Raw genomic sequence first — 27155 nt, 5'->3', positions numbered from 1 at the left:
CACTAGCAGTATGAAACATCTCAACAGTAATTGGATGGTTTGCCATAGGATTTTGTACATTCATGGTCCCCAGAGGATGAATCCTGCTGATTTTAGTGATCAGCAGACTTTTTCCTCTAGTGTCATCATGAGGTTGACCATTTTTCAATGCAATTCAATCGACCATGAACCCTAAAACAGGAGACTAAGTATGACATGTAATGTAGGGAGACAATAAATAAATGTAAGGATAAAATCTTACATAGACTAAATCAATTTATTTCAAATTTAAAGCCCAGATTTAATATTCAAATCAGTTCAAATGATTTCCAAGTGGCACGTCCAAGTGATGCGTCGGCATAGAGAGGTGGAAAACAATCCAGAATGACTGAGCGCTTATGATAAGATCAACACATGAAGTAGTTTTTTGCCTAAAACCTTACTTGCTTTTAACTATGCGTTTGCATAGGCATCATGGCTACTTTGTGTGTCCTACATTCATTGGGAGAGTTGTTTGTGCACTTCCTCAGAAATGAATGCTACACATCCATGAGATGCAATTCAGTGCATGACTAGTGGGGGCAGTATCACAAAATAAGGTTAGCAGCAGTGTCCGGTCACAACAATGGTGGGAAGTTTCAAATAGAAACTCATAGAGCTTGTCTGCACCAACCCTCATCTACAGTATATGATGTCTATATGGCGATGCTCGATACCGCCGCTGCCGTGATCTCAACATAAACAATATTGTAAACTTTCTCAAGAGTGGCCATGGTTTCCGTTTCGTAAAGGCAAGTATATCTGTGGCTTTAATCTGCACGAACCTCAAATCTAATCGTTTTAAGGTTAGATGGCTCACACTGTTACTGTGCGTGTAAAGCTGTTTAACGAAGAGTGACAATGTTTGTCAAGCCATAAGTTCAGGAGTTGAATGAAAAATAATACAAATAGAAGTTTTTGAGATCATTTAAAGATAGGTTTGAGCATCACTGTGGCTCTGTCATGAAACGCTTGAGTTGTGTCGTCCAAATACACAAAGTGAATGAAGGACAGAATCTCAGGTTAGGTTTGACCTTACAGCAGCTAGTTACAGAGAAGCACGTTACCTACAGGTTCCTATACACTTATTTTATTAGAATATTTTTATAAATTAACTTTGGTCTCAGATTCATGCTTAAGTAGTCTATCAATAAAATAAAATGTAAAAGTCAGAGGAAAAAATCATGATACAGTCTGGATTCAGGCAAGTCAACAAATGCATATTCAGTAAAGGAAACATTTTGCAAAGTCAGGCTCTTTATGTGTGTATGTGTGTGCGCACATGTGCCCATGAAAGAAAAAAGAGTGATAGAAAGCAAGTACACATACACAATTATTTATTTACAACCAAACCCATATCCTTGCCCTGATCTGTAGTCCTCAAACTTCTTCACTCTGGCACCGTTCTTCAGCTCTGGGTCCTTCTTGCCGAAGTTACATCCATGGCCTAAAAAAACAATGATACCATTTGTTAATTTTAAAAGTGACACCCACAGGGAAGTGATACTACACCTCCTTGTTGTCAGTCTCTGAATCCTCATCAGACACCGTTTATTCCCTCGGAGACTTGGGTCTGGGTCCTCATCGCTGGAGCCTCCTCAGAGTTCAGGAGCATTCAGCCTCTCGTGGACTCCTGTGCTGACAGGTAGAGAGTCAGACTTGCAGAGCATCTTAATCTTCCTCATTTCATCTAAGTTTTGTGTTTCTTTCTTTATGACTTTGAGAATTTGTCCATTGTTTTTTTTTCTTTTCATTTTATCTTGATTTGTATTGTATTTTGTGTTAATGTGGACCCCAGGAAGAGTAGCTGTTGCCTAGTGTAATGGCTAATGGGGATCCTAATAAACTAAACTAAACTAAACCTCTAGATCATATCTAGACATTTTCTGGCAAAATGATTTCAAGTAAATTGATCCCAAGTGAGTATGTTGACATATTAGAGCACACCTCTATATATGCTCGTTAACATTTGTTCTACATCTCACCATAATTTACAAAGTTTCCCCAAAGTACCCACAAATGTGTCATTTTGATACAGGACATCTAGCTGAATGGCTGACTTGAGCCCTGTTATAAAGAAGTCAAAAGTGATCCTATCTGTATGTCGCTCCAACTCATCCGTGTTCATCTTCCTCTCTGGTGAGGTGGTATTTGGACTTCTGCAAGGATAAAACGTTGTTTGAATCTCTTGAATTTGGGCAGTCAAATCAAAGCGAGTCAATTTTTTGTGTACAGAATAGAAGAAAGACAAATGACAGAAATACAGCATAGAAAACAGTAAAATGTTAACAGTAGATAAATTATACATACCCATTGGCCGCCGCATGAGGCTATAAAAGAGGCCCAGGACCATTTCCTCTGAGGTTCCGTTATGGCCTCACTCGACGGAGCTTCAGGTGGAGCCTCTCTGGAGTCCTGAAGCCGGCATATCTTCCTCCTCTTTCTCTCTGGGGAGGCGCTGTGTGGACTTCTGCTAAAAACCAAATTTGTTGTTTTAATCTCTTGAATTTTGAAACTAAAATTTAATCAAACAAGTAAAATAATACCTACCTGTTGCCGCCGTGTGAGGCCATAAAGGTGTCCCACGTCCTTTTCCTCTGAGGCTTAGCTTTGGCCTCGTTGGACGTAGCCTCAGATGGGGCCTCTTTGGAGTTTTGAAGCAACTCTGGAAAAAAGGAGAAAGAATAACAAACAGGTGGTTATTACGCTGAAAAAGCTAACACTTATGAAATATTATCACTTAATTTCAGACCTGAAGATATCATCCACTGAAATTATTTAAAATAAATTGCAAGTTGTTACAGTGTAAGTAGAAATGGTGCAAATGAAGAAAGTGGTGAGTTTAGTGTGAAACACTCTAGTTACAAAGCGGCAGTTAGTGTTGACTTCACATGCAAGCGCATGATCAAACCGACATTCAGATGGGCCTACCTGTTTGTGTCTGGACATCATCAGGGTTAATCTTCCTCCTCTTCCTCCCTGGTGAGACACTGTCTGGACTTCTGCAAAGACCAAATATTGTTTGAATGTCTTGAATTTTAAAAGTAAGTTAACATTATGTACAGATTTAAAAAATACCTACCTGTTGTTGCTGTGTGAAGCCATAAAAGTGTCCCACTTCCTTTTTCTCTGAGGCTTAGCTTTGACCTCCCTGGATGTAGCCTCAGATGGAGCCTCTTTGGACTTCTGAGGCAAATCTAAAAAAGACCGAAGGAAGAATATAATATCGTATTTTACAAAGTTTCTGATTAACTAATTTAAAACCAGTTGATCCCAAGTGTGTGTTGCTGAAGATTAACCTACCTGTGTGTCTCTGGATGAGATCCATGTCCATCTTAATCCTCTTTCTGTCTGGGGAAATGCAGTCCGGGCATCTACATAGACCAAATACTATGTGAATCTCTTGATTTTTAAGAGTAAAATATCCAATAATATACACAAATAGTAAGTATACAGTAAAATCAGCGCAAAAAGATCTACAACACTTACCTGTCATCGCTCTGTGAGTCCCTCATTCTTTTCCCCACAGGTTTGATGGCAGATGTGATCCAGATGTGATGTGATCCCACCTGGAGGGAGATGTTGGGCTGGTCCTGGCTGGTGAAGCTGAAGGAGGCCTGCGGGTTCGGGCGTGGCTGCTGGATGGACTGAACTTCAGAGCCTGAGCTATCAGAGCTCAGACTCTGATGCCGACAGACGTCCATCATTTCACTGCATGATTGAAGACTGAAAGACAATAAATCAATAAATTAAGCAACTTAATTCATCCACATTACAATGGAGATTTTAAATATATCATCTAAATGTAGACTTACTAGAGGCTGTCGGGGTATCTCGCTGTGATGTCCCTCATGGTGATGAACGGGTCCTCAAGAAGCTGGCTGGGTGTTATCCGTTTAGCAACGTCAAACTCCAGCATCTGCTTCAGCAAATCCACGAAATTCTCCCGGTCGTCGATTTCAGCCATGATGTCCTCGTCTGACAGATGACATACCGGGGTAACCTGGATCAGAAAAAACACATATGTCAGCAAAATCTCGTTTACTGTACCAGTTGAAAGTTTGAACACACTTTCTCATTCCAGTGAATGGAAAGGTGTGTCCAAACTTGACTGGTACTGTACATTTTACTGGGTCATGGTGGTACTTCTGTGTCAAATGCTTTCATTCTGAAGAACTAAAAGTATGATGTTTGATGAATTTCCTACCGTCTTAATATCATCCAGGGAGGTGAAATACGTCTGGGTCCAGCTGACGATTCCATATTCAAAGGGCGTCTAAAGAGAGGTCATATTAGAGTTAGCTAATCTGTCCAAAGCATAATGAGTTTTAAAGTTAGAAACAAAGACAGACTGATGGAAAGACGGAGTTAAAGAGGTGAAAGCCTCTGAGTGTTGGTACCTTTAATCTCCACTGACGGTCACTCTTCTGCCGGAAAAAGCACCTGGTTTTGACTCCGTTATTGAGAAGCTTCTGTGGTAGCTGACCCTGAGTCTGTATAATATGTCTTAACTGGAGGCACAACAATGTTAAAAAGTCAGTTACAGTTGGTACATAAGACAGATATTAAGATTTTGTAGTTTTTTGCTTTTCCAACAACTATTGTAGAATTGCTACAGTAAAGCTCACTTGCTAAGAAAAGTTAGTTTTATGCTGTTCTTGACTAAATTAAAGAAAGAGTGTGACAGGGAAATATTCTTATTTGCCTTATTGCCAAGAGTTAAATGAGAAGATTGATACCATGTATGTCTTAGTATGGATCTAGAGCCATGAGGCGATTAGGTGGATTAGCATAAAGACTGGAAGCAGGTGAAAAAGCTAGCGTGGCATTTTCTCCAAGAAATAGTTACACCATGTAGCTTTACATTTCTCTTTGTGAATGGACAAATGAGACACTATGTGTTAATTAGAGGTTTATAGGTGCTATGCTAGGCATTTTGTAAAAACATCAACGTCATGGTTTTTGGGGGAGGTACGCACTGTAACTGTCTTTGGTGAGAGAATCAGGCTAGCTGTTTTCTCTTGCTATCAGTCTTTAGGCTATGCTAAGCTAATTGCCTCCAGCTCCAGCTCTGTACTTAATGCACAGACCAACCTTTGGTGTCAATCTTCTGATCTAATTCTCATAAATAAAGCAAATTTATTGAAACGCTAAACTATTTCTGTAGGATATTGTTTGTATACAAATTAATTTTAAGTTTTAGTATGTAGCATGTGCACCACTATTTGGTTAATCTACTTATTCTACTTAAACTGCTTATTCCTGGCTTTTTTTGTCCCTCAAACACAATAAATGGAAAATTTTTGTTGACTTTTAAATTGTACACTTACCATGTCATATTCACAGTTACCAGGGTACAGCAAATCGCCCAGGAACAGCTCTGCAGCCATGCAGCCGAGAGACCACATGTCGATGGCCGCTGTGTAGGGAAAGCCCAGGATGATCTCTGGGGCTCTACAAAATGAAATATAACATATTATTTTGGTTTTATATTTTTGGCTTCTTTATCAGTTATGAAATCTAAAGAAAGAACTCTGCCATAGTCACTTACCTGTAATTTAGTGGCTGAATGTCCATGGCCCAGTCTGTCTGTGAGACACGGCGAGCCAAGCCCAAGTCGATTATCTTCACCCTGAGTGGCTGGTTTATATGGTCCACCATCATGATGTTGTCGGGCTTGATATCAGTATGTGCAACTCCTAGGCTCCTCAGGAGTTGCAGGGCTGTGGCCACCTGAGGTCATGAAGAAATCATATTTGAATTGAACTACAGTACATCGGCACAGTTGATATTTTTGAATAGCTTTTAAGGGCTTTGCTAAAGAGGTTTTAAAAACATTTGAGGCTGAGTGCAGTGTCACATAAGGTCAAATTATTTTCATGCAGTAGAACAGAAATAGAAGAATCTCTACAGTGTAATGCAGTGGAGTACAATACAATAGTAAAGGTTACTAAAGAAGTAGAAAATAAATACACTAATATGACCAACACCACAAAAAATGCCCTCAAAAATTAATCTCTGACAGATACTCAACAATTTACAGGTTACTACTAAACCCCACTCCGAACAGAGATTGTTCAATAATAGCTTAACTCGAGACGGCAGGTCTGTTGGATTTCTTATACAAACTAAAGCAGTGTGGATGGGGCATAATGAGATAGAAAGCTGGTTTCTAAACAGTTCTGGTGGATGATGTATTGCTTTACCCTACTACAGCTCTACTATGTCAATCACAAGTGACACCTACCTGTTGCAGAATTGGGCGGATTTCCTTAACGAGGAGAGAACAGGAAGGTCTCTTCTCCACGTAATCCAGCAGACTTATGTCCAGCATTTCGAACTCCAGGCAAACGCTTTCTCTGTCGATAAAGGCGTCGTTGTATCTGACAAAGTTGAATTTGTCGGAGTCGAAAGCCCTCAGTTGTTCAAGGATTTCCACCTGGGAAACAAATGAGATGTTAGATTTGAGGTCAGTACAGTGTATAGTGCTTTTGAAGCTCGTTGCAAATCAAACTGTGATACACATCACGTCTGTTCTACCTCATTCTTCGCCTGATCCGTGAAGTTGCAGTCCTTGACCATCTTCACAGCCACGGTTTCCATGGTGGCTGTCTTCAGACACTTGGTGACTTTCCCAAAACAGCCCTCCCCAAGAAAACACTGGACGAAATAGTCAGAGGAGGGGGAGGAAAGCACGTCTAGGATGTCCTGGGAGGAGGAAGAGGAGGAGGAATAGGAGGTGGAAGAGGAGGTGGTCTCCCATTCAGGTGATGAAGGATAATGATGATAATTCATAGACTGGAGGAGAGTAGGAGAGAGTAAACACAATATGAAGTCATGTCTTGTCCCATACAACATGACACCAGCAATATGCTGCACATATCCATACAACGTGACTTGATAACATTTTATATTTAAATATAAGTGGTGAGAGATGGGTTGCAACTACCTAAGCTTATATAATTACTTAAAGGATAGATTCACAATTTTTCAAGTCTGTCTCAAAACAACAGTCAGGTGTCCGTATGAACACTGAAAAAGGTTTTCCTTGCTGTAATCATTCCTCCTGTTCATACTGGCTATTAAAAGATCCCCTTCAAATGCACTTTAAATGTAAGTGATGGGGGCCAAAATCCACAGTGTGTCTAAACACACAAGTACCAAAAACAGGGACTTTGGCACTAAAAACACTTAACATTGAAAGATATCTACTGGATTGGAATAATTCAGACTGCTGAAGCTTCAAATTAGCTTCACATACTCTTTTAAATACATTGTTCCACAGGAGACTTGTGGATTTTGTCCCCCATCACCTATATTGTACATTGTACATTATGAAGGGATCTACTGATGATCAACATTAATAGAAGGAATGATTACAGCAAGAAAAACCTATTTCAATGTTCATTTGGGCACCTGACTATTGTTTTATGACAAACTTGAAAAACTGTGAACCCTAAAAAATATTGTATCTGTTTATCTGCTAATATCAACAGATCCCTGGACTCTACTATACATTATATGTCAATAAAGTGGGACTAAATTCCATAATTTGTGTGAAAATGTGCTTTGTATTCATATTGTAACATACAGTTTGAGATCACTTGTCTTAAAGGGGGAACTTTGAACTTTTTTTGCACTCAAACAAACAAATTTGATCAACTCACCATGGTTTCGCTCGATAGCTGTGACGATTTCTCTCTGGTTCCAAACATGGTCCTCTTGAAATTGACACGTCGAAGTCGATCCTTTCGCTGATGTGCATCAGTTGAAGTGCAGTTTAAATGAGAAGTGGTGAGTTGAGTCTCCTGCAGTACTTTGTTGCATCACTGTGATTCTAAAGGTCATTATGATGTCACATTCTTGAGAGGGGCAAGTAGAGCCTTTGTTGGATTGAAAGAATAAGAACTATAGATGTCTGAAAATGACCGTTGCCCGGGGCAACCTGTTGTTTTTGTTTTCCTAATATTCAGTTGGAAAACAACCACCTGCTTAAAATCCACATTGATGCACAACATTTAAGAACACAAGATTTACTTTTCTTTATTAAACATATATTATTGCACCACTTATTAAATTAACACACTTCTCTAGACAGAAAAAGGAGAATAACACAAGAAATGTACATTTCAGTCAGATCTGTATGTTTCATGTTCAGTGGAAAATCAGCAAAAAATGCAAATTTCTTCCTAATCTATGGGTCGCAGTCATTGAAAGTTGATGAACAACTGCCATATAAGTGCTGTGTGTGAAAGTTCATTCTTGACCTTGGACATAGTAATTTTTACAAACAAAAACTTAAATCAACATCCACTCTCTGGCTAACAAAACAAAAAAGAAATATATTTAAGTTCACAGTAAGCACTGATTCAGTGATTTGCAGGTAAAACTATTTCTAGATGTCTGGCTTACAATCAGGCTTTGGTTTAAAAGTGAAAGTATTTTGAATGTCCAGGTTACACGTAAGTGTTGTCTCAGCAGCATTTAAATTACATTTCAACATCACATTTAGGACTAGCTACAAGTTCAAGTTCACTTGTCCTTCCAACTACTCCCACATATTCTGTTTCACTGGGAAATACATTATACTACAGAAACTAAAAACACTCAAATCTCTGTTTCACTGTGACTTTAAGTTCATTTGCTGTTTTACCATGTTTCTGTATAGGGACAACACTTGAGTGTTTCCATATTTTATTGATTAATGCAAATATCTCCTCTAGTACCCCATAACTTCCTAACCTCTGTTTGCGGTCCTAAAGTACTGCAATATTTTCGCCAACTTTCTCTCTTTGCATGCTTTATAACCCTCCTGGCCTTTGCCATGAGTTTCTTACATGAGCTTGCATGGCTTTCCAATGGACTGTTCCTCAACCTCCTGTGTGCTTTATTTTGAGCACATACAGCAATATTGTGTCATGGGAGTGCCACAGTAAACAAAAGAAGAGAGAGCCGTTGGGGAACCTAGACTTACTGGTTTCAGACCTAGCTCCACATTTGGTTTTAGCGCTGTGCCAGTGCTGGAGAAATGCATGCATGGTGACACATTTTTTTACAGTCTATATTTTACAGTCATAGGCTTCTATTGTTTTTCCCAGCGCAGCCCTAGGGGATCATGGCACATGCTGCACAATGTTTGGTAGAGGTCTGCATTTTTAAAATGTTGAGGTTTTGGTAGACCTTTCCTTGTACAGCAGAATCAGAGTCCTGAAAATACAAAACATGCTAAATGTTCTGAGAAAATATAGCAAAACAGTGATGAAGAAAAATAACAAGTCAATGACCAAAACATTAACTTGGAATGACTTGAAAGTAGCTTTCATAACAACCTAGCATAATGCATTAGGATTTTGTGACAACACATCCATAAACAGTAATCACTGACTTGTTGAACTTTGACAAGTGAACCATCAATATATTGCATGTATGGTATTAAAATGTTAATCTATGAAAGACTGAAGATCTTTAGTGGGGCACATCCTTTATGGCTGTGGTAGAGACAGTCATCTGTTCCTATAAAAGGTAGGTACAAGATGGGTGCATAGTTGATGTGAATAGTTTAAACCCCCCATCCAGTCTCTATCCAAAACAATGACTTTGACAGCATTGGAAAACCTGTACTTCATGAGTAGTAAAATTGACACATACTAAATTATGTCCCTTCAGTTGCTGTCATACCATTAAGTTAACATAACGAAAGGCCTTTGAACTAACTGCAAGTCCACAGTTAGGATATACCACGCTAGCTCGCTAATTCTTGTCTCATTTGTGGTCTAATAAACAGTAAATTCATCCGCTGGACCATGGATGTATGGACCCACGTGAACGCAGTTTCCATGGAAACGCAACCGTCCAGGCTTCCGTCGAGACTCTCGTCATACGGAAGTGGGCGTGGTCTCATCTAAACTGGTTTGGAAAAAAATGAACACAAACCGTATACATGTCTATGGAGGAAACTATAGACATATATTTTATAACTATGGAGGAAACAGCCTAATGATCAGTTTTCTTAAACGACGGGAGTTTAGCTTTTCCTCCCACCAACAGACACCTTCCCTTACCAGTAACGGATACTTTTCTTTTTCCTTATTGACATAAAAAACATTTACAGTTTCCTCCTTCACAAAGTGATTAAATAACTACAGAATATCAAATATTCACCTTACGGTTTGCAAAAGAAAAGTAAAAAAAATAAAAAAACAACCTCTGGGCTAGGAAGAGTTACAATTCATATAAAGTAAGTTATATATATCGTTCTTACAGCCTTTGAATTAGAGGAAAAATTGAATTGAATCAATGTACTGTTAACCTTTGTAGGAAAAACAAAAAGCTGGGGTTTTTACCCGCAAATTTGTTTTTATGAATATGAAATTTAGCCAATAAAATTAAAAGATTTGCAATATTATTGGTTATTCAATTTAGAGTTATCTTCTAGTATTCCAATGTAAATGGTTCCAAAATAATACTTTATTTTCATTAACACGGCTGTTGATAACGATGCACGTTATTCCAACAACAAAATGTACAACTGACATCAATATCATTTCTGAATTTTTAAAAATATAATCAGCTGAGTAAAATCCTGTGATTATTTTGACAGAAACTTCTTCAGAAACCGATAAGTTAGGAGTCAGACACTACCGAGCAACGACCGGACTGAAATGAAGCTTAACGTCTTCGGTGACGTCTTTTAAAGTGACACGAGCAGCTTTAACGGATGATATGAAAAGCGCCTCGCTCTCGCTGCACGCCTAGAAGAGGCGAGCGCTGTCCGTTGACGTTCAACGTCCCCTAAACACTTCACCGGACAACACCGGACGGACCCGCTGTAGACACCCGTCGTCGATAAATATGGCCAATACAGAGGTAAGGGTAACGTTTATCTGTACAGGTGTTGTGTCGAAGTCTGTTCCCCCGTCGACATGTTTCCCCTTAACTTAACCTGCACCCAACCTTAACCCTAACCAGTCGCCTTCTGAGGTGCTTACCCCAACTTTACTTAAACCTAAACCAGCTATCCCTGCTACATGTAACCATAACCTAACTCCTAACACCAACCGCCGAGGTGTTGCTACGGAAATCACAATTTTAACATTAGGGGAACATTATTTTATGGGGGGAACATACTTCGACACAACACCAACATCCACATGTTGTTGTTTTAACACCCAGCTGGACACAGACTAACAAAGCAAGCTGTCAAACCGTCCACTGTGTCTGTGTTAGCTAACGGCAATACAGTATTATGCCTGTCAAATGTGTTTTAGCTAACGTTTATACTGTATTATCCCTGTCAAATGTGTTTTAACTCATAATGTTACTACTCTGTCTCTACTTTTCCCCTCAGGGGAGTAAACTGTGGGGAGGTCGTTTCGTGGGAGACACAGATCCTATCATGGAGAAGTTCAACGCATCCATCGCTTATGACCAGAGGATGTGGGATGCTGACATCCGAGGGAGTAAAGCTTATGTGAAAGCTCTGGAAAAGGGAAAGCTGGTCACCACTGAGGAGATGAACCAGATTTTACAGGGGATGGATCAGGTGAACTCAAACACGCACACTTATAGAGGCACACTCAGCTTCAGTGAAAACAAACTAAGTTCACATAAGTCCAAGCTGATACCTGGCTGCACATGAAATAACTAGACTGTATGAATAATAACTTTTTGGTCACAGTTCTCTTACATTTGTATGCAAGGAAGGAACTACACACCTGCTGCCATATGGGTGTGTGTTTGTGTGTGTGTGCGCAACTGTCTGCCCTAGTGCAGATGCAGGTTAATAGATGACAGCTGAAAATGTGCCATGGCGCAGAATTCCTCTCTGTATTCTGCTGAGTGTGTGGGGCAACAATGCCATCATCATGTGACAGATGTCAGCTGCTAAACAGCTGCAGTAATTCGTTCACTCACACATTCAGGTCACATTTCAGGGTGCCCTCTCTAACCTGGTGTTGACATGGCTTTGACAGTGCAGGTGACATTCGGTAAACACAGCACAATACAGACAAACAAATGATGTCAATAATGGGATGCAAAGATCAACATAAATGATTGACTCATGCTCTCCTGAAGTCCATATATCTATTTTAACTATTTAACAGCAGCAGCAAAAGTCAGAGTGATTACTTTTATTTAAGATTTAGCAACAAAACAAATAATAATTTTGCTAAAAACTAAGGTTTCTACTTTTACTGTATGCATTAAGTTAATGTAGCCTAATTGGCTCTAGACTTCTGATAAGTCTGATTATCAGGCTAATATTAAACGATATTGTACTTTTTTCTACCCAGATTTCTGATGAGTGGTCCAAAGGTGTGTTTGTGATCAAAGCTGGAGATGAAGACATTCATACCGCCAATGAGCGCAGGCTAAAGGTGAGCTATAGCTTGTATGTTCATCATTACTTTACAAAAGAGATTGTATTTCACCAAATTAGATCATCTGACAGTTCATGGTTTGTTCCATAGGCAGTGTTTTGAGACACGGGACATTTCTTCTACGAGGCCTTGTACCCCAGATGTAGGGTGACATTAAATAATTTGCTATGTTTGGATTACTCTGGTTTATTACAACTGAGGTCTTATTATCTGTATTATCGTCTGACTGGTGAGACACCTGTTTTAATAAATATATGATGTGAAGTCTGGAAACAAGATGTAAAGTTTATTGTAGGTTCTGGCCAAGTGGAATGACATGAAATGTCTTTATCCTGCTCTCCAAAGCAGTTATTTCTACCACATTGCTTGTAAATTACACCTATTTCTTACCCAAACCTACCAGATTCAGCTGCGTATCACCATTTATCCGTAGAGCTGTTGTGAGTCTCATTTTTCACTTTAGAGATAATGTTATTTTAGAAAGAAATGATCTTGAGATATTCTTTTTTTTAAAATGCTTGTTAAAAAAATCCCATGAGAAGACCAAAGCTAACAATGAACTGATCACACTAACAAGTTCTGTCTGTGTAGACAAAGCCTGATGTAGCTTAATCCTCTGCGCCACAGAGCTCCATTGTTGTCCAAAAACTATTAAAAACACATCAACGAGCGACACTCTCGAACAGGGTGACATGTTTCTTCATTACAACATGGGCACCAGTTTATTTTGAGTCAGTCCCACAAACACCGTCCTGCTGCGTTAAGACTCACAAGAGCACCAGATGTGTATTATTCTGCTGCTGGAAATAGTCTCCAGCAATAATACTATTTACTCCTGTTTTAGAAACATTTGCTAAAAACTGTAGTTCCCAGGTGCTTTAGGAAAACTACCGTTTTTTTGCTCTACACTAGTAATGAGGGGGCCTGTTTGGTGCCACAGACAGAGAGACAGACTAACACATTGTTGGTTTTGGTCATTTCATGGGCTTTATTGACAATATGAAGAAACTCATGGATAATTTTGTGTCTTATTCTTTCAGTTATGGCCCATAAACATACATTAGTCTTTGTCATGGCTGTGTTATAATCCTTTGCCTGTTTTTTCAGGAGCTGATCGGTGCACCTGCAGGGAAGCTGCACACTGGCAGGAGCAGGAACGACCAGGTTTGTCTTAACACGATCAAAACTGTAATCACATAATTATTATTTACAGTTGCATCCTATACATTGTATTACCTGCTTTTGACTGCAGAAAAAAGGGAACCTAAAGTTGGTTTATTGTGCCGTTTTGAGCTGCTCTATCTAAGTATCTGTCTCTTTTTTTCATCTGTTTTTGTATGTTAAAAAAACAAATCTGTATATGCAGAATAGGAATAAATTCTACTCTAACTTTATTGTATCATTTGCTATTTGATAGAGTATAGTGAGACTGTGGTGCTTGTGTTTCGTTTGACCAGGTCGTGACTGACATGAGGCTGTGGCTGCGTGATGCCATTTCAACCCTGACGGAAAATGCCCTACAGCTGATATCTACCATGGAGGAGCGGGCGGCAGTGTAAGAAAAACTCACATGGGCACATGCAGACACACAGACCTACTTGTATCTGTCTTTTCTTAAAGTTGCCCTTTTTTCTGAACCTCAGAGAAATTGACGTCCTGTTTCCTGGTTACACCCACATGCAGAGAGCTCAGCCAATCAGATGGAGCCACTGGATTCTGAGGTGACCTTTCTAAAAAAAAAACAACCTGCAGTGCGTTTCTCCCACTTTATAGTGGATGATGTGTAATTTATGTCAGCGTCCTGTTTCTCTTTCCTTCACTCCTTGGTTGAACCGCCCCTCAGTCATGCTGTTGCCCTGAGCAGAGATGTTGATCGGCTTCAGGAGATCAAGAAAAGAGTTAATGTTTTACCTCTCGGCAGGTACGCTGTTAACACAAACTCACTGTCTGACACTGATTTTCACAAACAGACACGATCATTTCATAAGAAGGTTTTTTTTCATCTTCAGCGGCGCCATCGCTGGGACACCATTTGACATCGACAGGGAGCTTCTGCGGAAAGGTCAGAACAAAAAAACAAAAAGCAGATTAAGTGTTTAAGAGCACTTGTGTTAAAGATATATATTTTATCTGTGTCTCGTTGAGTTAAGAATATGTGTTTTTAAAAACTGAAACCATTTCTCCTCACCTTGATCTCTAGAGTTGGCATTTGATGACATCAGCCTAAACAGCCTGGATGCCACGGGCCAAAGAGACTTTGTTGGTACGTACACCACATGTGTCAGTCAGCCGTCATTCATAAACAGATATAAACAATGAAAATACACTAAAAATAAGTTGCTTTTTCTCTGTTTGCATGTGTGTGTGTGTGTGTTTCTTTAGTGGAGTTCTTGTTCTGGGCTTCGTTGTGTTTGACTCATCTCAGTAAGATGGCCGAGGACCTGATGCTTTACAGCACAAAGGAGTTCTCTTTCATCTCTCTCTCTGACGCCTACAGGTCAGTTTGTGCTTTATCATGTGATCCTAAATTTAAGTTTGCACATGTTATGCATAACTCCAGATTAAAAAAATGTCTTGTGGCTTTGTACTAAGTGTCATGTGTGAACTACAGCTATTCATTAATATATACTGTAAAAAATAATGTAAATGTTTACTGATGTTTCTCTGTATCACCTACATACACGTATTATTTGAAACTCAAACATGAGCTATGTGTTTGTAGGACTTGATGTTTCTGAACATATTAACCAGAAACGAAAAATTAACAAAGCAGTTCTTCATATAAAATACAATAAAATAAAATGAAATAAACTCTATTGCATATGACAATCTGTTTTTTGCAGAGAAGGATTTGTTAATTGATCTAACGAGATACTGGTGTTTATATTTTTCTACTTTATTAGTTAATAGAATTTTATCCTCTTGTCATTTTAACAATAGATAAGTTTTAGGGCTGCACCTAACAGTGTCATGATCAACTCATCTGTAGATTATTTTATTATATATATTTATTATTTATTTTTTTAGATTATTTTTTACAATTAATCAATTAATCACTTAGTCTATTAAATGTCACAAAATAGTGAAAAATGTCCATCACAGTTTCCCAGAGTCCAAGGTGGCGTCGGACCAACAGTCCAAAACCCAAAGACCTTCAGTTGACAATTATATAGAAAAGAGAAAAGCAGAAAATTCTCTGATTGAAGCTGAAATATTTGGTTGTTATTGCTTAAAAATAACTTAAACAATGAATTGATTATCAGAGTGGTTGCCAGTTAATTTTGTGTTGATTGACTGATTTATCAACTAATTGTTGTGGCTCTAATACATTTCTAACATTCAACAACAGCTCCCTCGAGTCTTATGCTTAGAGCTGCTGTCACAACTTCATATCACATATTATTAAAGTAAATCTTCAGTACATGAGTTTGGCCTTGTGGGTGTGTTGCACTTAACTTTAAATCTTGGGTTGTGTTTGTGTTGGTGAACTGCTGCATGTTTCCCACACATACATCCAATTTCACCACATTTTTAAAAAAATTTGTCTTTCCCTCTCACCTGTACTTGTATGTGTGTAGCACGGGCAGCAGCCTGATGCCCCAGAAGAAGAATGCTGACAGTCTGGAGCTGATTAGGAGTAAAGCCGGCCGAGTCTTTGGCAGTGTAAGATGTCCGACTGAAAATAGACTTTTGTTAAATCATCTGTTTATCTGTTCACTGAAGACTGCCAGTTTCAGCCTGGATGCTTTGTCTCGAGAGCTCACTGCAGCTGCCCTTCATAGTCAGATGATGTTACAAAAACACATAATGTGGAAAGAAAGTAAAAATCCTTGATATGTCTTTGTAAACTTGAATGGTGGTATCTTACTATAGAAAAATTACATCAAACATATGAGAACACTGCAGTTACCACATGTGAGGACCACATTTCCTATAAACCCTTAACCCCAAGAGGATTGTTAGAAATATTTTTACGGCAGACTCTTCACTCCATCCACCATCTGCTAGAAGCTTTGCTCTGGAAACCAGCGCCCTCATGTGTGATAAAGCGATCACTAGTTTCACTCGTATCACTACAGACTCAAACATGGCAGCCACAATGAAAAGTCTGGTAGAAAAACAATGCAGCACATACTTGGACACATTTTACTGCTTTTCTTTTGCCATTTGTATGACTTGTCATAGTTTTTCCTGTCCTACTCAAGTTATGACTTTGTCTGTATTTCAGTGTGCAGGCTTCATGATGACGCTGAAGGGCCTGCCCAGCACCTACAACAAAGACCTGCAGGTATGAACGTGTGTCTCTGTGTGGTTTCACTTCATAGGAAGGATGTATCTCTGGATGTTTCCTCTCCAACTTTTTCTTCTGCTGTCTTTGTCATCCTTCCTCAGGAGGACAAGGAGGCCATGTTTGACTGCTATGATACTGTTCATGCTGTGCTGCAGGTGACAACCGGAGTCATGTCAACTCTCAAGGTCAGAGTCTAATTCACTGTTATCAAAAACACACACTGCTCGCTGGGAATCATGGGTACACTGTGGCTGCAGATAGAAATTTTAAACTTTGAAAGGTTTTGACTGCTTGCCCCTATTTTATATATTGAACATCCTTTGCATTTTTTAAAAACGCGACTTCTATCACGTGCAAAATGTGCAAATATCTGTTGTTTCATTTTCATTGTGTTGTAGACCTTTCAGACATGGAGAAGATAAAATGAGAGATTTTGACATTTCTTCTGTTTCAGATTAGCCAGACTGTGATGGAAGCGGCCCTCAGTCCTGACATGTTGGCTACTGATCTGGCCTACTACCTTGTGAGGAAGGGGGTAAGTAGTGCATCATGTAGATCTATTATCATGCAAATGTTGTGCTGATTGTAAGAATATTTTTAAAAAGTCAATGCAAAGAAAACCATTTCGAAAAGTAAATATAATCAGTGTTTGTTTTATAAAGTAGTGTGAATTTTGTACCAAGATTACAGTTTGTTAAGAGTGCCTGTAACTCATTTATACCTTGCAATATGGCACTTTACATATTTTCATCAATTAATTTATGACATTTATTCTCATGAATTCATTTGTTGTTGCGGTCCACACACACCATGCACCGTTTCTGTCTGCCACTTTTTTTATTCTTTTTTTTTCAGCTTAGAAGCAAAAGATAATGCATATCCTGCAGCATCATTGTTCAAAAAATTAGTTCATGCTGTATGCCAACTATGTGATTAAGTGAAAAAATCAATGCATTAAAACATACCTTACATGTGGAGCAGCTACAACCAGGACAACAAGAACTATATTTTTAGGGTTTTACATGTATCTGTGTGTTACAGTTGTTCTGTGTTGCAGATGCCGTTCAGAGAGGCCCATTGTATGTCTGGTAAAGCTGTGTTTGCAGCTGAATCTAGAAATATCCCCCTGAATAAACTCACTGTGGAGGACCTGAGCACTATTAGGTGACTGTCTTTCTTTCACAGCACACAAACACACAAAACCTCAGCCTGAAAATTTTGTTCTTTGAATTTCTCATTTTTCCATCTCTTCCTCCTCTTCTTCTCTGTATCTGTTCTGTCATTTTAGCCCTCTGTTTGAAAGTGACGTATCGTTAGTATGGGACTACAGGAGCAGCGTGGAGCAGTACAGCGCCCCTGGAGGCACAGCCAAGAGTAGCGTTGCTGCGCAGGTGGAACACCTGAGGAACTGGCTGAAGAAGCAGGCACAGTGACCTTGACACAACTTCAACTTAACGTTTTGAATCAGGTTTACTGAAACACTTATAATAGGTCAAAGTGAATTTTTTATAACTTGAAAACCACGTTGCCTTTCTAATATTCTTTTCTCCTCTTTTTAAGTACATTTAACATGTCAGTTGGATATGTTACAAAGTGATATTTTCAATTGATCATGCACGGATCATACCTGTTACAAAAGACCTAACCAGTGTAAAATAGGTGACAAAAGTGAATAAATGTTACTGAAACAATGTTTTCACAGCCTGGTTTCCACCACAGTTTTGTTTCTTGTCTAGACCCACTCAGACTTAAAGGTATACTATGCAGGATTTGTCAGTTTCTATTTGTAAACACACAAAGCATTCAAAGTCAGCCCCTCCTCCCCAGATGACTGAGCGAGTGTGAGAGAGAGAGCTGTAGTGGTCAAGTGAGTTAACGAGTGAATGAAGAGAGCGAGTGGCGCTGGTAAGAATCAGAGAAATTAAATGTTATTTTCTGATTGTTTCACGGCGGTTACGTTCTAAAGCACAAATAAACACGTCCGCACCTCTGCACAACCCTGCGGGAAGGTGCCGGATTTTGTGTGAATGCAGGGCTTCATCCTGTCCGCTGTGGCCTCTCTGCTCTGCATGTGTGTAGCCCGGTCAAGCAGACACCCAGACCTGCAGCTCTTCCATAACACAGAGACAGAGAGCAGAGCAGAGCAGAGGAGACAGCGATGTAACCTGGTCACTATGCTACAAGTCTCGGCCTCAAACCCTGTGTGCTGTTAGTTGCTGGGGGCTAAACACCCACTGCCCAAAGGTTGACGCCCAGAAGTGTCCCGAACACAGCAAAATAATAAGAAAATACAGGCAGAGGGCAGAGTCTCTATAGATACATACACCACCAAACACTTCTAGTGGGTCATAAGTGATGATTGAGGGGGATTACTTTTGTCTATACATTGTTTTTTTTAGCAAAATCCTGCGTGTTATACCTTTTAAGATACCACTGTTGAACGGCACAGAAAGGCTTGTGTTTTTTTGGCAGCAGAGACCGAGACAGACACATTTGTTCATTGAAGTCATGAAAGCGGTTTAACATCACATGTATGCCCAACGTCACAACTATAACAGTATAATATGTGTGGTGTTCTAGTCGTCTAATTAACTGCACACAATTTATTGAAATTCCAGGTGAGTCAAGGCAAATGTATTTCTTCATAACTCTTAGACATTATGCCAAAGTTTTTCAGGGTGGGGAAGAGGAAACTTTGTGTGAAAATGGTCAAGAACAGAAACGGAAACAATCAGTGATCAGTTTTAGGTTCTATTGTAATGAAATCAGCAATCATTATTGGCCCAAATGGAGCATCCCTAATGTGAAATTAATTATTAAAATATCATTGATAATCCTTTATAACACAATATAAATGACAAAGATCAAGAAACAAAATAGCAGTTGATGTATAAGGAATGTCTCTCAATTTGTGATTGTAACAAAGACAAAAGTGACTATAAACTCCTAATTCTACATTTTTCTTTCATTACACTATTATCTTATTAGAAAATACATTTAACTAGATTTCACTTGAAGCTATACTTTGAGAATATAAAATATTGACCCCTAATGGCAACAAAAATAAGGAAAGTTAGAATAAAAGACTGAGCCTGCTGAGGTAAAGATCTCTACGTGCTGCTGGAGACTGAGCACTATCCAGAGGTGAGCTTGATAGACAATTAACTAATTCAAAACTGAGATTACAGATTCACTATCAGCTATTTGATCATTTGAAGAGGCGATCCACACCTGCACACACAAGTAGCAAAAATACCAACTTCATCTCTGGTCATTTGTCAGGCAAAATTACAATTCTTAAATAAATGTACAGTAGTACACAGAATGTACACAGAAATGCTGCTCACCTGAAAGCTCTCTGGAGTCTTAAATGGGACAAACTACACCGAACAAAGTTGTGGAAAAATACAGCAAAAAAAAGTACAATAACTTCTCTGACTGTCACAGCAGTTATGGTTAATGTAGCAGGTCATAGTTTATGTGCAAACACAGTTGACATTTTGTTTAATGAATAACCATAAACATGATTAAGAGTTTGTAGTTTTACTATAACACAGGTAAAAGTTGCCTTTATATATACAGTAGCTTTTGTCATTTAAATCGGATGTTTTCATGTGCTGAGTCAGTGTATCAGACCCGTTGTTCCGAGCACAACTGAGAAAACACCAAACCACAAGTGGATCGCACTCGTCAGAGCTGCGCCCGCCTCGGACCGGTACACGACTCTGCCATCCAGAGGCTGCGTAGGTCTGAAGATGTCGGTCATTGGCTGTCCCGTCCAAAATCGACACTTCTGAGCGATTTCACCCAGCTGGAGTGGAGAGGAATAAAAAGTGTAACTTATCGAGGAGCTGAGGGGCAGTTTATAAAGGGAATAACGTGACAAGACGTCCGAAATTAGGAGTACAGATCTGATTTTTCTTTTTGTCAAAAGTTCATATTTTTACTTTAGCTCTATTAGCTGTTAAAAAACTCATTACAAGAGACACTTCTACTTTTTTATTACCAAAAAATCTAATTATAAAACATTTAATTTATGTCCCAAATCAATACAGCCAGGAAGCCTTTAATCTATTGAACAGAAATAGCTGTTTGCACACCTGTCGACTGCTGATGGACAGAGTCTGGTGAAACAGTGTCCAGGCAACTGCCTGTTCACATCCTGGTGTTGTCATGGAGCCCACATAGCGATAGTAACTGTGGAGGTCCTTGGCAGCTGGAATAATGTCACTGAGTCGAAAGTTTGGGATCACTGTAGTGCTGCCTTAACACAGAGGAAAGGGTGAAGAAGAGTAAAGAAGCAAAGTTAAGTTTTGTAGAATTTAAAGTCTCAAACTTTTGGGCCTTTATACTATTTTTTAAAAAGTTTATTAAGTTGGATTTTTATGTTTTTAAGTAACCAAATTCGTACCATTGTTCTGTACTTGGCCCAAAGCAGCTATTACTGTGTCCAAATGAGGATGATCGTCTGTTGTTTCCTGTGAGGAAAACACCATCAGCTGTCCGTGCGAAATTGTAATTTGTTTATATTTTACTAAGAACACATACAGTAGTTGTGAAGATGAATCTACCACCGTGCAGTACCTCAAACAGGAAGGCGAGCAGAGCTATACCCGCCATATCGTGTTCTGCCTCTGCCAGAGAGCCGTATGGTTCCTTGATGTGGACTATGTGCAGCTGGATAAACAGAAGAGAGTTACAGTATAATGAAGCACATTATATACTACAGTGCACTGTATGTGTTTAAACATTAACTGCCCTCTGATTATAGCTTTCCGTTAACTTAATTAATAATGGGTAGTTGCAGTTTGCTGACTCCTGTTTGGAGCTGTTGTGAAACATCCAATAAATGCTAAAAATGGTTTAAAAACTGTATTAACACTATTATATGTAGATAAATACTCCTTTATACACTTGTGTTGCAGTTTTGTAAAAGTAAAAAGTCCAGAGAAGCTGAAGCAAAGTGATGTGAGAGTAACTAAAGAGATGTTGCCCAGTACAACATATTATTTCCATAGCGACAAATGATGTGTCTGCTGCGTCCTCGGTGATGTACCTCCATGGGGAATCTCTCTCCATCGATGGTGTGCTCTGATCCTGGTCTGCCGTTCCCTCCCCAGTGGAAGTGAAACTGGGCGGCTCTGTAGAGACCAGGCAGAGCTCCTCCAGTCAGTCGGACTGACTGCGGCAAAGCAAAGTGAGCTGCGGGGAAAAGACGTCAAACTCACAGTATATTAATCAATCACAGGTGTTCAACATCTGGTGAAAAAGTCGACTGGAGGAGAAGAGAACAGTTTGTCTGGGCTCTTAATTACCAGAGTGTCCTTTGTTTTCCACTGTAATATTGATTCTGTTGGTGTGACCAATGAAGTCGAAGGGTGGCAGGGCGCTGTTGACGTGCACTTTGCTGGTGACGATGTTAATTGGTGATTGGCGTAATCCTCCACAGCTGGGAAACTGAGCTGCCCAGTGGCTAGGGTCTAAACAACAGAAACAGCATCAAACTTAATGCTTCACTGACTGTACTGTATCTGAACGTTAGCAGCAGCCTGATCTCTTGGGCCTGTTGGGCTGCGTTTAACGTAAAGTTCTTCTTACAAAGTAATATTTCTAAGTAACATTCAATCAATTCACTCCTTCTGTGAAAAGATTACTAGTACTGCTGATCCCACTGAGAATTAACACAGGCTTCTGCTTTCAGTTGCTCTCATCTAATTGTTTTGGTTGAGACCATTTGCTTCTCAGTGAAAGATCAGGACAAAATATTGGCTTTCTTCTTTTTACATTACCAAAATTAAATCTAAATAATCTATGTTTTACTAGCATTTAAGGATGTTTTCTTTGCTTAGATGAGCGGTGAGAGGAGGAGCGATGAGAGGAGGAACGAGGGCAGTGAAGGAATGACACTAATGCAAACTAATGAGTTACGAGAAGTGAGGAACTCTCATTGGAATGAACTATTGATTGGATGCATCATCTATTTAATGGCACTTAAATGTTTGCTGACACGTTGGTCATGATAACTTGATGAAGTAGTACATGAAGGCTTGTTGCTGAGTTCGTTTTACAGTCTACCTCTCTTGTGGTCAGAAATTGTTTAACCTTTTACTTCCCACTTCCCCAGCTGGGAGGTGCCAGCACTACACAGACTGGTAAAACTATCAACATTTGTATCATATATATCAAGAGATCAGACTCTTCTCCTTTCTGTCCTTTTTTCATTTACAGAAAGTCTTAAATCTCTTTAAAATTTGAATCTGATGATGTCATTGGAGTTATCTTGGCTTGAAGCTTATCATTTTTAACAAAAAGCTTGATTACAAACTGGAGTTGTGAGGGATTGAGAGAAGTGAGCATTTAGGAGGCAGGTGGTTTAAAACAAGACTAGATCAAAACCTGGACAATGTATGAATGCCTCCAGGAAGTGCGCTGGGCTCTGACTGAAATAGAGAAGCAAAGTCCCTCCCCTTATACTGTCCCCCATGTGACCAAAATGTCTGCTGATCCTTTTCTCAGCAGACATTTTGACTTGTCAGATCAGGAAAAGCACAGTTGGAATTAATAATATCGATGATGGCTGCATTACATGTAGGTGAGCCAGTGTAAGCGCTCTGGTAATGCTCACTCACTGATGTGGTTTTATTGGGACAAATAATACAATTAAGCCATCATTAATGTTATTATTTTCAGCTTCCCTTTTCCTGCTTTAACAAGTCAAAATGTCTGCTGTGAAAAGGGTCTATTTGGAACTACAACAATAATCAACTAATTAATTTGTTGATTATCAGAATCGATTATCAGAATTGTCAGAAGCTATTTTGATAATTGATTAACCGTTTCAGTCACTTTTTTAAAAAAAAAAAAAAAGCCAAATATTTGATGGTTCCAGCTTCTTAAATGTGAAGATTTGCTGTTTTTCCTTTTCATATATGACAGTTAATTGAATATCTTCTATTTCTATCTTCTAATATCTAACATTTTAGACTGTTTTCTTCTGAAGACATCACTGTAGCCTGTATCTATAGTCTATTTTCTACATTCTTTTAAATCTATGTCATGTGAGTGAACCTTAAACCAGCAATAATTGATCTTTTTCCTCCGAGGAAACAGTTGTTTATTTACATATCCAGTAGTTACAGGATAACATTATCATTCATTTGGAGTCTGGTGAATGTAAGTCTAATCTTCACTCTCTTTTAGCTCCTTTTTTGTCTCCATTAACTCCTGCTTCCCGTTTGCAGTTTCAAAATGACCAAGACGATGGAGATCAGTGTTTTACTTACAGAAGCTTTGACAGATCACAAACTTTGGGAATTTTTGGGGGGATTTTTCTCCTAATATACTTGTGAGTTGATCATTTGTTCTTACCTCTGCATGTGTCATCACAGGAGTACTGGCTCTGGTAACACCACTGAGCTGAAGAGAAAGTACAGCACTCAGTTCAGATCCAGAAACACACGTACACGTACAAGGACATACAGTATATTCTTGTTCAGGTACAGTTCTCCTTTGTGCCAAACAAGCTGCCTTTCTCCAGTTAATAAATGAGTATTAATTCTCACATTCACGCTCTATTAGCCACAGTGGATTTTTTTTTCTCAGTCAGCAATCTTACTAGCTGATCTGCTAATGTGTTTGTGCTCTGCGGCTGACCTTTGAGAAGTCAAAAAGGGCAAAACACTTTTCTCTCTCTTTCACTCACACACACACATAAGCCAAGATAATTATTAATTCTCACATTACTAATCATGTCCTTCAGTCACCTTCATGTGTTCATCAGTTAAATATAAATTATCTGATAAGCAAAACATGACAAAAATCATCACCAGTGACACATTTATGATGAATTAGAGCCTTAATGACACAAGAATGAGTTGATGTAACACTGATGGACACAAACATTCATAACATATCTGTTTGTATAATATATATACGCCTCTCGGTACACAACGCAAGGAGCTGCGCTGTACTTTTACATTTAAAAATCCAAAGTCATAAACCACTCAGAGTTGATTTATACTTGAAAATAGAGTCATTGTCATGTCTGCACATGATTAAGATTACAAGTTTTGTCTGTGATCATGATACTGATTAAATTAATGATCATATTGGGAACTAAAATGCTATTATTAACTATTAAAATAAATGCAGAAAACGTCACTTTTTCAAACCATTATCTTTTATGGCGTCTCATTATTACATCTAAACCAATAATATAGATAAAGAGATAGACAATTATTTTTAATCTTTTAGACAAGTTGTGCAGCAGTGTTTGGGATTACATTGATTGCATTGGGTGTGAAGTGGATGGCTGGCTCAGAAAACCTTTATCCAGCTCCTTAACTGCCTCTGCGCCGCTGCATTAAACGTGTCCGTCCAACAGGTGCTGGTGAAGTCATTTAGTGTTTGTGCAGCGGTTGTGTATTGTATTGCTGATGTGAATGACACTCCAGTGTCTGACTCTGCGGTGGGAATGAAAGGCGCTATAGAGAACCATTTAGCCAATATAGGAACACAGATTAACCCTGCTGCCTCCCACAATGCCATTCTTTGAAAGGGGATAATAGTTCTCACCAACTGAGAACAATGCACAGGTGGAGGTTGGCTTTACTCCACCTGGCTCATACACCTGTGCCAAACTGAGCAGCACGAAAAAGTCGAACCTAAGATGATCGAGTCGTAACCCGCTAGCTTTGTTTTCTTAAAGTGGCGTGGCATTTTCCAACGAATCAGCAGCCCAGAGAGACTCTTTTTTTTTTTTTTTTAGCTTGTGACCCCTTAAAACAATGCGATGGCTACTTGAAAAACCTCATTACCAGTTCAATTTGTCTAAAAGTTTTATCCAGTTAAACCAGAAAGTAATTTTCTTTCTTGTTTTATTTGAATAGTCCTAAAGACAATGTAGCCACTAATTTATAAAAAAGAAATGAAGGATTAGAGTAAGGTCAGAAAAAATTTGCGTAACTTTGTGCTGCAGAACAATTTTTTTCTGCTTCCCTCCCTTTTAATTATCTCACAACCCTTCAGATTTATCTTGTGACCCCGAGGTTGAAGAGCAAAGCCTTAAATTATGTTCTCCAGCTGTAAAGTCAAGTTAAAAACTCCTAATTAAGAGGATATGTTGAGAAAGTGTAAGCTAGACACTGAAAACTGAAGCCAAGCAGCTCTTGTGTGCAGCAGTTTAATTGTCTTAGTAAGTGTGTGTGTGTGTGTGTGCATGTCTATGTGTGTGTGGCCTACCTGTGCACTGAGAGAGGAGAGCGAGCAAAATCAGGAGGTAGAGAGAAAAATCCATGATGAGGACCAGCACACAAAAGCCAGAGAAGACTCCTGATAGATGAGCTGCCTTCACATACTGACTCTGAGCAGCATTTGAGGGTGGGAGGAGACGGTCATGAGATTATGACAAAAGGTGTGTGTGTGTGTGTGTGTGTGTGTGTGTGTAAGAAAAAGAGAAAACTCTAAGCAAACACCTCAACTTGTCAAGTGTGTGAACAAGGAGAGACAGACACCTGCTGGCAAAATCAGATACTGTGGAGTCGTTTCCAGTTTCCTGTGGGTCAAATAGAAGCTTCTTCTGCCTCCATCAGACTAAAAGCTGACTCACAATCCCATAAAGGCTCATTAAAAGCCGGTTTTGAGCGTTTTTATATGCTGGAAATGTGACAAAAATTAAGTATTGTTGAGGATGTCAGTATACATACTGAATTGCTTGATAGGCCTTTTTTCACAGAGGACATTTTTGTCACAGTAGGTAAAACACAAGTAAATAACAACATTAATGATTCCTGGTATTGTTCATGCTGCCTCACTGTCACACTGTTAGGGCTTAATGTGACACTTGAATAGAACAGAGCTATCATTAATGTTATTAACACCTTTGATTTTCCTACTATGACAAGTCAGATTTTCTGCAGTGAAAAAGGCCTGATCATTCTTAATTATCAGACTAATACAGGACCTGCTGGCTCACTGGAACTGAGGCTTCGTCAGCGTTATTAGTGACACCTGTGCTTTTTCTCTTATCTCAAGTCAAACTGTAAAAACATCCACTTGTGGATGGTGGTGGTGAAAATATGACTCAAAAACGGAAATGGTGGAGCAACTCACACCCAAAGTTGCAGTGTTGCAAGTCATCATCTGTTAGTGTAAAATATAGAAGTATATCAGCGTCTTGTGTAGTAATTGCGAAAATGATAAAAGATTAGCACATTTGTGTTTAACCTGTAAGGCGACACTTTAGCCTTGCTGGCATAATTTTCAGGATCTCTTATACTCATTCTGACTTTTTGCTGGTAAAATTTAACGATTTACCTTTTAAATGAGACCATGATTATGACTGTAATCAAAAGGGCTGAAGAACAGTAACCTTCTTGTTCTAGGTACATTATTTTTGGGCTTGTGCACAGAAATAACGTGCCTGGTTAGAAGTTAATAGTCTCAATGATTAGCGGGAAGTTTAGGAA

At 39.1% G+C, this 27155-nt stretch overlaps 3 protein-coding genes across 6 annotated transcripts; 1 reads left to right on the top strand and 2 right to left on the bottom strand.

Moving 5' to 3' along the window:
- Positions 1–1267: 1267 nt before the first annotated feature.
- On the bottom strand, positions 1268–9119 carry LOC137195771 (homeodomain-interacting protein kinase 2-like). Of its 4 annotated transcripts, none has more exons than XM_067608370.1 (15): positions 7686–9119; positions 6559–6816; positions 6266–6457; positions 5570–5751; positions 5349–5472; positions 4419–4529; positions 4226–4294; positions 3834–4021; positions 3508–3744; positions 3322–3392; positions 3101–3215; positions 2950–3020; positions 2569–2683; positions 2329–2491; positions 1268–2177 (listed from the first exon to the last, which is right to left on the bottom strand). In XM_067608370.1, the coding sequence occupies exons 1-15, from the start codon at positions 7731–7733 to the stop codon at positions 2133–2135; spliced, it is 1989 nt and encodes a 662-aa protein (XP_067464471.1). In that variant the 5' UTR covers positions 7734–9119; the 3' UTR covers positions 1268–2132. The 4 variants fall into 4 exon arrangements, with proteins under 4 accessions (XP_067464471.1, XP_067464472.1, XP_067464475.1 ...); XM_067608371.1 differs by having other exon boundaries at positions 2329–2488; XM_067608374.1 differs by lacking the exon at positions 1268–2177 and having other exon boundaries at positions 2407–2488; positions 2565–2683; positions 7686–9118.
- Positions 9120–9950: 831 nt separating this feature from the next.
- Positions 9951–18380, top strand: asl (argininosuccinate lyase). Its single transcript, XM_067608376.1, has 17 exons — positions 9951–10255; positions 10619–10884; positions 11366–11560; positions 12312–12395; positions 13506–13562; positions 13856–13953; positions 14042–14119; positions 14242–14319; positions 14408–14460; positions 14599–14661; positions 14781–14895; positions 15977–16061; positions 16627–16686; positions 16791–16874; positions 17144–17224; positions 17747–17853; positions 17978–18380. Exons 2-17 carry the CDS (start codon positions 10870–10872, stop codon positions 18120–18122), a joined length of 1398 nt encoding a protein of 465 aa, XP_067464477.1. The 5' UTR covers positions 9951–10255; positions 10619–10869; the 3' UTR covers positions 18123–18380.
- Positions 18381–20164: 1784 nt separating this feature from the next.
- LOC137195776 (carbonic anhydrase 4-like) lies at positions 20165–26073 on the bottom strand. The gene is made up of 8 exons (XM_067608382.1): positions 25930–26073; positions 24058–24105; positions 22005–22169; positions 21746–21891; positions 21274–21366; positions 21101–21167; positions 20790–20953; positions 20165–20500 (listed from the first exon to the last, which is right to left on the bottom strand). Exons 1-8 carry the CDS (start codon positions 25982–25984, stop codon positions 20312–20314), a joined length of 927 nt encoding a protein of 308 aa, XP_067464483.1. The 5' UTR covers positions 25985–26073; the 3' UTR covers positions 20165–20311.
- Between the last annotated feature and the right edge of the window lie 1082 nt (positions 26074–27155).

Source organism: Thunnus thynnus, chromosome 13, assembly GCF_963924715.1.
Source record: "Thunnus thynnus chromosome 13, fThuThy2.1, whole genome shotgun sequence".
Taxonomy (NCBI): Eukaryota; Metazoa; Chordata; class Actinopteri; order Scombriformes; family Scombridae; genus Thunnus; species Thunnus thynnus.
The sequence above is the reverse complement of the archived record's forward strand: the minus strand, read 5'-3'. Positions and strand labels throughout refer to the sequence as shown.

Excerpts from the sequence above, each read along its gene's own strand:
- asl (XM_067608376.1), top strand. Across the intron at positions 14,120-14,241 it reads TGGAGCCACTGGATTCTGAG|TCATGCTGTTGCCCTGAGCA; the intron begins GTGACCTTTCTA and ends ACCGCCCCTCAG. Across the intron at positions 17,225-17,746 it reads ACTACCTTGTGAGGAAGGGG|ATGCCGTTCAGAGAGGCCCA; the intron begins GTAAGTAGTGCA and ends TCTGTGTTGCAG.
- LOC137195771 (XM_067608370.1), bottom strand. The coding sequence starts at position 7,733 with ATGTTTGGAACCAGAGAGAAATCGTCACAGCTATCGAGCGAAACCATG. Across the intron at positions 4,022-4,225 it reads CCCTGGATGATATTAAGACG|GTTACCCCGGTATGTCATCT; the intron begins GTAGGAAATTCA and ends TTTCTGATCCAG. Across the intron at positions 2,178-2,328 it reads CCTCATGCGGCGGCCAATGG|AAGTCCAAATACCACCTCAC; the intron begins GTATGTATAATT and ends TTATCCTTGCAG.
- LOC137195776 (XM_067608382.1), bottom strand. The coding sequence starts at position 25,984 with ATGGATTTTTCTCTCTACCTCCTGATTTTGCTCGCTCTCCTCTCTCAG. Across the intron at positions 21,367-21,745 it reads GAGAGAGATTCCCCATGGAG|CTGCACATAGTCCACATCAA; the intron begins GTACATCACCGA and ends CTGTTTATCCAG. Across the intron at positions 20,954-21,100 it reads GGGCCAAGTACAGAACAATG|GCAGCACTACAGTGATCCCA; the intron begins GTACGAATTTGG and ends CTCTGTGTTAAG.